At 31.0% G+C, this 11623-nt stretch overlaps 1 protein-coding gene across 1 annotated transcript; it reads left to right on the plus strand.

The window, feature by feature from the left end:
• Window positions 1–1487: 1487 nt before the first annotated feature.
• On the plus strand, window positions 1488–11623 carry LOC145033605 (protein NRT1/ PTR FAMILY 2.7-like). Its single transcript, XM_078982189.1, has 3 exons — window positions 1488–1567; window positions 1658–2417; window positions 10575–11623. Exons 1-3 carry the CDS (start codon window positions 1504–1506, stop codon window positions 11431–11433), a joined length of 1683 nt encoding a protein of 560 aa, XP_078838315.1. The 5' UTR covers window positions 1488–1503; the 3' UTR covers window positions 11434–11623.

Consider the following 11623-nt stretch of genomic DNA (forward strand, 5'->3'; position numbering starts at 1 on the left):
GTTTTACATAATACATAAGAAGGTGAAATTCACATACTTTTACATACATATACCACATATACATCAAATACAAATACACACAAAATAACATCCTATTTAAACAAAATACACATAATTTCACATATATACATAATAACATCCTATTTATACCAAATACAAAAGTTTCACAATCATATATCACATTTACAACAAACATACATACATTCACATACACACAATAACATTCTACTTATAACAAATACATATAACTTCTACTAATATACCACATATACATCAAACACACATACATTGGAATATATATACCAAATTCACATATATTCAAACAAATACAAAATATACAATCCAATTTTCACATATGACAATTATCACATAATTTCACATATAAATACAACTTGAAGCTATACAACTAATTGCAATTAAATAACCACAAACAAAAAATTGAATAACTTGCTTCTAATCCAAAACAATACCACCAAAAACAAAAATATGAACAATTTATTATCATTCAATCACTACATAAAGCTACAAATCAAAATTCATACAAAATAAAAAAGAAATCATAAAAAAAACTTACCTTTCTTCAACAAATGGAGGCACCTACAAATTAATCCCAAAGCTTTAACCACTTGCTTGGAACAATGCTTCTAATCCAAAACAACATCACCAAAAATAAAGAACATGAGCAATTTATTATTATTCATACAACACAAAAATGAAATCATCAAAATAAAACTTACCTTTCTTCAAGAAATGGAGGTAGAAATTGATCCCAAAGCTTTAACCACACCTAGGGACACTTGCTTGGAACAATGAGGGGAGAAATTTGCTTGAAAGAAGCAGATTGAAGAAGAAATCGGAAAAATGGTGAAGGAACTCGAAGCAAACAGAAAGGGAAATGAAGAAGGAACTGTAATCTGCGTGCGTTTTTTTTTTTATCTGCGATCATCAATAGCGACGACACCTTTAGCGGCGACGCGAGGGTCAATACCGGCGACAATTGTTAATAGCGGCGACAAACTGGAGGGAAGGGTACCGCGTCATTTTTAGCAGACAATTAGCGGCGACTTTTTTAGAGTTTTAGCGGCGACATGCGTGTTGCCGGTATTAGGTTAGACCGGATAAGGCACCCCACCCGTTGGATTGGATATCTCATCGAACGGTTGAGATGCAATGTAGGGGGAAAGTGCGGATTCGGGTGACAACCCTTTAGCGGCGACACTATTAGCAGCGACTATTGGCTTTACCGGCGACTCTAGCTAGAGTCGCCGGTAAAGCCAATAGTCGCCGCTAATAGTGTCGCCGCTAAAGGATATATTTCTTGTAGTGAGAGATAGAATCTGAAAAAAAAAAAAAGTTACTTGATGTCCATAGTTCTGATGACTTGACATTATTGACATACATATGGTATGACCCTACCTTTATGGGGTCCATTGTCTCGTTTTCTATATATATATGTACCCGAAAATAAACTTACACATTCAGTTTTATACAAATTTTGCAGCCATGGATACAAAACCATCTAGTACACCCACTAAAGGAGGCTGGATCACTTTCCCTTTTCTCATAGGTATGTATATGTTCTTGTTTTGTTTAACTTTTAGTTTTAGAATCCAAGTCTCTTTAAAATCATAACACAAACCCATTTTTTTAAATATAGCAACCATGGCTGGTTTGACACTAGCCGCGGCAGGATGGTCAACTAATATTATCATGTACCTAATCAACGAATTTAACATCAAAAGCATCGATGCTGCTCAAATTGCAAACATAGTCAATGGTTGCACCACCTTGCTTCCAATCCTAGGAGCCGTACTTGCGGACTCATTTTTTGGATCGTTTACAATAATTTTAGTTTCATCTCTTATATCTTTGGCGGGCATACTGCTACTAACCCTAACCGCAACACTCGACCCGTTAAAACCCGCACCATGCAAAAATGGGTCGGACCTTTGCTTAGGCCCATCAAAAAGTCAACTCGCAATCTTGTATATGAGTGTGGCTCTTTCAAGCATAGGGCCCGCAGGTACACGGTTCACGTTAGCGACAATGGGAGCAGATCAATTCGATAACCCTAAGGATCAAGGGTTTTTTTTTAATTGGCACTTTTTTACCTTGTATGCCGGGATACTTGTTAGTGTCGTGGGGATTATTTATGTTGAAGACAATATGAGTTGGGGATTGGGATACGGTTTATGTGTAGCTACTAATTTGATTGGTTTAGTGATTTTTGCGGTAGGAAGAATTAAATATCGGTTGTTGAAACCACAAGCCAGTCCCTTTACTCGCATGACTTGTGTTGTGGTAGCAGCATTCCGGAAACGAAAACTTTTCTTGTCACTAAAAAGTGCGGATTATTGTCAAGAGCCATATGCAGAAGGAACAAAATTGGTTGGAACAACTCCAACAAATAGTTTAAAGTAAGTACCTACAAATTTTTATATATTTATTTATTTTATGGTGGAATATATATATATATATATATATATATATATATATATATATATATATATATATATATATATATATATACACAGTAGTCGTTACTTGCGCAAAACGGCGGTGGTGAATAGTATACGACATTGATCAATTCATTTAAGTGAATAATTTCCTTGCGACTATCAAAGCAAACCATAAAAATCATTACATGTTAAAGAAGTTACAAAATAATGAGACTTTCTTAGTTCTTAAAATTACCAAACGTTGTTAAATCCATTACTGTGTAATTTCCTTGTATATTGCAATCAATCAAAACATAACGATAACTCCAAATAAATGTAACATCTTAGCTTTTAAAAAACTGACTCATGAGGACACCTTATAAAAATTGAAAAAAAAATACAAATCATAAAATTGAGCATAGTACTATGTTGGAGAGAAAAAAATTGAAAAAAAAAATGATTATTAGAGTTGAATCATGGATCATTTTTATGATCCATGATTCAATTTTAATGATCCCAAAAAAAATTTAATTGTTTTTCTCTCCAATATAGTACTATGCTCGATTTTATGATTTGTATTTTTTTTTCAAATTTTTTAAGATATCCTTACGAGTTCTCACCGAAAAAATAGTACTCACTGGAACCGAACCCTATATATATATATATATATATATATATATATATATATATATATATATATATATATATATATATATATATATATATATATATATATATATATATATATATATAACCAGGTTCATTTGAGATCATATTAATTTTGTAACACCGTAAGACGCATTCTAAAAAAAATTAAAATGCAAAATAAAATGAAAATTCTGAAAATTCTTTTTTTAATTATTATTTTTTACATTTTTTTACGTAAAAAATAAAAATAAATAAAATAAAATAATATTACTGTTTTTTTAAATACGTGAAATATTTTAATAAAATATTACATTGTAAATATTCTAATGTGATTTTTAGAATGTTAGAATATTCTACCAGATTTTCAGAAATTTAAAATATTCTACTAAAATATGTAAAAAAAAATAGTCTTTTTTATTATTAAGTTTTTATATTTTTTGGTATTTTTTTCAAAAAAAAAAATGGAAAATATAAATGACGAAAATAATATTTGAATTTTTTTTTGAAAGTTTTCGATTGTTTTGCATTTTAAAATTTTTTTAATCTATAAAATGAGTGGATATGATTGTATTTCACGATCTAACAAAATTACGTCGTCTCATATGAACCTAATCCTCCTTCTCTCTTTCTCTCCCTCTCTCTCTCTCTCTCTCTCTATATATATATATATATATATATATATATATATATATATATATATATATATATATATATTTGTTCGGTTTATTCGGTTAACCAAATTAAATTAGCTGAAACCAAATAACACAATTTTCGATTTTTTATCACCTCCTTCTCATTGCAATAATCGATGGACATGGCTAATTATAAGAAACAATAATTTTATTATTTATTTAGTTGTGTACTATTTTATTTTGGAATATTTTAATTATGACATTAAACTTCTTTATTTTTTACCATGAAAATTCCACCTATGTATGGGGACATTAATATCATCGATCTTGAAAAGACACTGGATAAAATAATATAATACCCAAAGTTCTTACAAAAAAAATTGCATATATAATACTTAAATGTCTTTCAAGTGGTATCTTGTAGATATTGTTTAAAAGGACTTATCAATATCAATGTATATGAATTTGTATCACCTTTATATTTTCCTGTTTTAGGCAATGATCATGAGTTAGAAATACTTGGCATTGAAGCAAAGTATAAATGAATGACTAGTGCATATGTAACACATGTATGGCGCAATTATTGCCTAATACATGAATATATGAATAGGGGACCATATTCACATTCAATCAACTTTATTTGGAATTTAAATATAAACAAAGTGTATTTTCTTTTTTCAAATTTATCCTTTGATTTTTGTAAAGTCAAGTTTAGTTAGATATTATTTTGTTCAATAAGGAAATCATGTGAATTTTTATTAAAGATAATTAGATAATGATACAATAAATTACAAGCTACACCATATATCAATCTATATACCCTATTTTTATAACTATTTATGTAAGAAAATATAACTTTGCCACTTTAATGCAACTTAGTCATTCAAATGTAACTTATCAACTTTTTACCATTTTATATGTCGATTATATAAGATGATAAGTTTTGTTATAACATATTATTAAAATATATTGTGTATAGTTGATCTAATCTCCAATTATGTATTAAGAAAACGAGTTATTCATTTAAAATGATCATATTTAAAAGGCTAACATATCAATATAACCATTTAACCACATTTTCAACGTCTATAAAAAAATAATAATCAATTTCATGAAAAACTAACTTAAGAATTGGCAAGATTATTTTTTCAAACAAAAAACTCATAAAATTTTGAATATATTCATGAGGTTGAAAATTTTAAAAATGGATCAAACAAATATTTCATAAAAATGTAAATAAAATAAATTGTAGCAAACATAATTGAAGTATATATGTGGTTTTGAGGATCTCCATTGCGGGTTCAAATAGTATGAAAGACGTTTTTTTATACATGAAAAAAGAAAAAAGAAAAATAGAAAAAATAGTAGTACTTATTTGTCTTTGTTGGATTTAAAACCTCAAGTCTAAGCCCTAAAAACCATACTCTTTAACATTGTTTTTCAAGAAATACTCATCTTATTCGATTTTGATCTTAAACCTTATGAAAAATACATTACCGTTGTGTTTCTGAGTTTTTTATTTGAAAGAAAAAGAAGGGTAATAAGAAAAGAAGGGGAGGGGAAATGAAGATATATAGTTGTATATTTATGTTATCAAGTTCAAAAGAAAAGATATGAAAGTTAAATTAAATGGTAAAATATGGAGTCGTGATGGAGAACAATTGAACAACATGTACATTAGAGGCGTTGAAGAAAATCACGATTATGTAAGCTATGTAATCTTTTTTTTTTTTAAATATTAGATTGAAGGATAAAATCAGTAAATGATAGCCTTATATATCTTTGTCTACAAATCCCTCTCATTTGGGGGAGGAAACGTAGGATGAAAAATTATGAAAAAATATTCTTCTTTTCTCACTTTCACTTTTTTCTATTAAAAAACTAAGAAACAAGAACTTTTATTATTTTCTTTGTATTTCCTTTCACTTTTCTGCTTAAAATCAGTTTGGGGACACCGTGTAAATATACAAATATATTTAACAAAAAATTACGAATTTTAGTAATTTCGTATATCCATGCCTAAAAGTCAATATGGTTTTTCTAAGAAAAAGTCATTTGCTATTAAAAAGGTAACATGCAAATGAACGAAGTAGATTCACATTTCATGATAACTAATCATCATTTTAGCATTGAACTAAATACCAACCTTCTTTAGTTTGATGGTATATTAATGGTTCAATTTTAGATACCTTATGTGGTTTTGGTCCTTCTGGTTAAAATTTTTGTGTAATTTTGGTCCATACTTAACCTGAAATGACGAACATGCCCCTAATATTGTTTTTAATTTCTTTTTATCTATTTTGTTAAGATTTCTTTTAATTAACTAAACTAGAAAAAATCCTATGCAACCCCACATAAGTTATCATGCCCAATACCCACCACCCCCCCTCTTTTGATTCGCTTTCTTCTTTACTTTATGGCTAGACATAACCTCTAACACCGGCCAAGCCTCTACCGATGACAACAACCCCACCTCCCATCGCCTAAACTACAAATTTCTCACTGCTGAACTATTCCCCTCCATCGCCACAGTATAAGTCAATCGGAGCTAGGGTTTGCACCAAACGATTTAGGGTTATTTTATTAACTGTGGTGAAGTATGAGAGGAATTCGACAACTGAGGTGGTTCGAATCATACACAAGAAAGAATGAGCGATGACGAATGGGTGGGGAAATTTCACCAGGTCTAAGGAAGGAAAGATAAGGTGAGGGTGGGATTGGATGTTTGTGATGGGCGATAGTGGCATTCGGTGGTGATCGTGGCAGTGACTTTAATCATCACCAACCCTAACAAGCTCCAATAAGAATCATAGTGCTCCTCCGGCTATAATGAGAAACACAGCTTCCTTGCTTGTTCATCATCAACCACCCTAACAAGCTCTGATGTCAGTGGCTTTAGACCCAGATGCAAACTACATTCACACACACACACACACACACACACATATATATATAGGAATGAGTTCTATGGAAAACAAATAACTAGGGCAACATCTACCGGAACCAATAATCAAATGACACGTGTCCATTTCTTTCTTCACAAGTAATGTATTGTGGAAGTTATTGTGGAAGTGATGTGTTGTCATGTTTTCATTGGTTCAAATATGTGTTGCCCTAATCATTCATTTTCCATATAACTCTTCCCTATATATATATATACATATATATATATATATATATATATATATATATATATATATATATATATATATATATATAGGGTTAGGTTCATATGAGATCTTCATATTTTGTGAGACATGAGGACACAATCATAACCACTCATTTTGTACATCAAAAAAACTATTTTTAAAATGCAAAATAAATAAAAAATTTCTATTTTTTTAAATATTATTTTCTTCATTTAGATTATCCAAAAAATATAACATCCCAAAAATAGAGGTAAAATTTTTCAATTTAAAAATCATCAATCCATACAATCGTTGTCACAAAATCCATCACAAAATAGTGTATCACAAACATCAGAGTAAAATGGGAATCAATGTGAAAACATAAAAGAGATGTTGTGCGATCACGTCAAACCCTTCCCTTTCGTACCAGAAGTACCTAAAACCATAAACATAAAACTATAAGTATAAAGCTTAGTGAGTTCCCCAAAAACATCACATACCATACATATAGTTGGGCCCAGCCCTGAGGTATGTTCCGATCCAACATACAATCATGGGCCCATCGTTGGGGTATGTTTCAACCCGAACATGCAATAATAGGCCCAATCCTAGGGTTTCTATAAACTTAAACATACAATCATGGGCTCAGCCCTGGAGTTTCTTTAAACTCAAACATACAATCATGGGCCCAGTCCTGGGGTTTCTTTTAACCCAAAAATATAATCATGAGCCCAACCCTAGGTATATTTCAACCCAATAATACATCAAGAGTCACAAAGACAGCTAACATCCTATATAGCACAATCCAGTGGACCGATATTGGTGTATTCGACCCATAAGTACAGTGAAAAGACTCGCCTCTTAGTCAAAACTCAACTACTACTACTCTCACTACCAGAAATAGAAAGCCCTTAGTTCTTATTCTAAAACTAGGAGTTTGTCCAAAAGTCAACTCTAGTCAAAAGACAACAGACAATGATCAAGGTCAAAAGTCAAACTTCTCACTTCAGTGAATCGCCATGTCATGGCCATCATTGGCCACGTTGTGGTACCGAATCAAGACAAAGCAGTCGATCCATCCTTAGTCGCCACAACATGGCGACCTGATGTCGCGTCGTGGGAACTAGGTTCCAAACAGCTTAATGGATTAAGATGTTTCCTTTAACCCTAAGAGCTTCAAAGCTCAGATCTGGTATGAAACATAGTCAAGAAGGATAAAGTTTCAAACTTTATCCCTTAAGACCACCCAAAAGGTCAAAATCTCAAACATCCATAATGCAATGCATGCAATTATTGATAGACAGAAGAATCAAAGCTCGGATCTAGTATGAAACACGGTCAAGAAGGATAAAGTTTCCAACTTTATCCCTTAAGACCACCCAAAAGGTCAAAATCTCAAACCCTAGGTTTCAAAAAGGATAGACAAGACATGGATTCATCTATTAAGTACTTTTTCCAAAAAAAAAGTCCTTAACTTATTAACTCCAAAAGGGTTTCTATCACCAAAACTAACATAAAAGTTGATGCTTTATAAACATGCATGACCAATGCATGTCTTGAAGCCATAATAAGTCAAAATAAGTGTTTTTGATAAATAAAAAATTTTCATGTATGGCTCAAAAACTTAACTATACTTCAGATCCAAACCATAAATCACACCAAATGTCTCAGAGATTTATAAAGTTGAAAACTTTTTGAGATCTCACCACTCCAACTAACAAGAACATGAAGATTAAGTGACAAAACTCAAGATCTAACAACCTAACATGATAAAGATTGAGTCTTGGACACTCACAAAGGTCTAAAAGAGTGCTAGGATGAAGAAATCAGACTTGTTTGTTGAATCTTAGCTCACCTCTTCTTCCTTTTTCCCTTAAGAACTTCTAAGAACACCAAAAAGAGCTTCAACAATGGAGGAAAGAGATTAGGGTTTCTTCAGAGCTTCAGGAGGCTGAGGATAAGCAAACTCTAACCTCCTCATTCCTTTAAATAGGAAGCAAACCTGGAAAAATTGGGTTTTCCATCAGACAGTTGTCACGTCATGGCCATATACTGCCCCGTTGTGGCGGCTTAAATGCAACACGTGTTTCAAGCTTGCCTCACCACGTCGTGGTGGCGCCTCCATCAGGTCGTTTCAACCCTAAAATACCATATATATATAATAATAATAATAATAATAATAATAATAAAACATAAAGTACCTCAAGATGCGGGTTTTACAAAAAAAATACATTTTTTATATATACATGAAATATTCTAATAGAATATTACAGTATAAATATTAAAACAAAATTGTTAGAATATTCAAATATTAGAATATTCTAACAATTTTAGTAGAATATTAAAATACTTTAACATATCTAACAATTATAATAAAATATTAAAATATTTTAACATTCTAAGAATTCTATTTGAATATTTATAGTATAATATTCTACTCTTTCTGTCTCATATTAATAGTTCATGTTTCATTTTTAGTTTGTCTCAAAATAATAACCTGCTTCTAAAAATGAATATTTCTTTTTCCATAATACCCCTCATTATTAGTTAAATTATTATGAAATTAAATGTTATTGCTATTGAATTATATACAACAAAAAGTAAAACTATCATTTCATTTAATAAAGTAATAACAATTAATATTTCCTTAATCTGTATATCTTTTTTTGTGTTTGGACAATTATTTTGGGATGAAAAGAATATTATAATATTTCACATATATTTAGAAAAACGGTAATTTTTGTTTTTATTTATTGTTTTGGTAAATTAAATGACAAATGATATTTAAAAATAATTCTCCATTTTTTCTTTTTATTTCGCATTATATAACTTCAATTCAAAATTTAAAAATAAAAAATCTTACCCTAATATTGAACACATTTGATATTCATGATTTTATTGTCCTTACTCCTTTGTGTGCATTTATCTTTCAAAAATTGAATTTGTATATCTATTTAGTCGCGTCCAAACAAGTCGGACATGACAACATTTCTTTTGTTTTAATTGTATTGGTATTTTTAATCTTTTTATGTTTATTATATTAAACATAAATTTTATTAATTTGAACTAAATCCAACGAATAAAATAATTAAATTTTTTTCCAACATCTAAAATAAAGAAAATGATAATATATAACTAATAAAAAGTATCGTCTAATTAAGAGAGATACTAAATGACAACTGTTAAAAACTTTTCTGAGAACATTAGTTTATATTATTTTTTTAATTTATTTTTAAATAATGGGGTTGCTGTTAAATTATACATAAAGGTAGTTAATACTAGAAAATATGACATTTTTTTTTTGAAAGTCATGAGAAAAACGATGACATTTGTTTGAGAGAATAAAAACTATTTGCTTTTGTTAACACTTTCCATCTAAATAAGCAAACGAAAAATAACATCCATATACCTACAACATCTATGTTTGATACATTTAGAAGGGATAAGTGCATATTTATGCAAATCATGTTTCATATTTTTATGAATTTATTCAACACAAAGGTTTTTGGTAGAAAAATATACAAACATATATGTTCCAAATCATTTACTAAAATGTCACGCTACATTATGTTAAACATTTAAACAATCATCCAGTGTTGTATCAACTAACTATCGGTAAATTTATGATTAATGATTATGTTTTTTTTTGTAGTTTACTGTTTATATTATTTTATTTTGTTAAACGTGTATTACACCGGTTATATAACTAATGATTAAAAATGATACAGGTTTCTGAACCATGCAGCTCTAATAACAAGCCAAGGGGACACCACTACAGACAACATCTCAATCAAAAAACCATGGGACCTCTGCACAATACAACAAGTCGAAGACCTGAAAACCCTAATAAAAATCTCCCCACTTTGGTCAACTGGTGTTATGATGTCCACCCCTTTAGCCATCCAAATGAGCCTAATAGTCCTCCAAGCTTTAGCCATGGATCGTCACCTCGGACCCACACCCACACCCACCACCTTCCAAATCTCAGCAGGAACCATGATTGTCTTCGCTATGCTTTCAACTTCCATCTTTATCGTTCTCATCGACCGTTTCCTTCTTCCCACATACCAAAAACTTACAAACACCTCCCTCACACCCCTACAACGAATAGGAGTGGGCCATGTTCTGAACGCGTCAGGCATGGCCATTTCAGCACTGGTTGAGTCAAAACGACTTGCTATGGCTCGATCACATGACCTAAAAGGGAATTCAGTCGTGCCAATGTCTGTGTTTTGGATGGTTCCACAGCTTGTGGTTATTGGTGCTGGTGAAGCGTTTCATTTACCGGGTCATGTGTCGTTGTATTACCAAGAGTTTCCTAAGTCGATGAAGAGCACAGCTGCTGCAATGGTGGCCTTGTTTATTGGAGTAGCGTTTTATTTGGGGACTGCGGTGGTTGATCTTGTGAGGAAGACGACCGGGTGGTTGCCTGATGGGATTAATGATGGGAGGATGGATAATTTGTATTGGGTGTTGACTGGTATTGGGTTGACCAACTTTGGATATTACTTGGTATGTTCGTGGATGTATGAGTACCAAAATGTCGAAAAGATGGAACTCGATGATAGTTCTAATGCTCCTTGCTAAGCGATGTATATGCATATGAGATGAGTATATAGAAGCTACTAGAGGATCTTGTATTATAGAATATAAAATTATAAATGCTCCTTAGAATAAGTTTGCATAAGTGTAATGTTTACGGAATTTATTATGTTTTATATGTTTATGTAGTTAACTGTTTAAGGAATTTATAATGAAAATTGATAAAACTGCTACG

Source organism: Lactuca saligna, chromosome 1 (assembly GCF_052625555.1).
Source record: "Lactuca saligna cultivar CGN05327 chromosome 1, ASM5262555v1, whole genome shotgun sequence".
In the NCBI taxonomy this organism is placed as follows: Eukaryota; Viridiplantae; Streptophyta; class Magnoliopsida; order Asterales; family Asteraceae; genus Lactuca; species Lactuca saligna.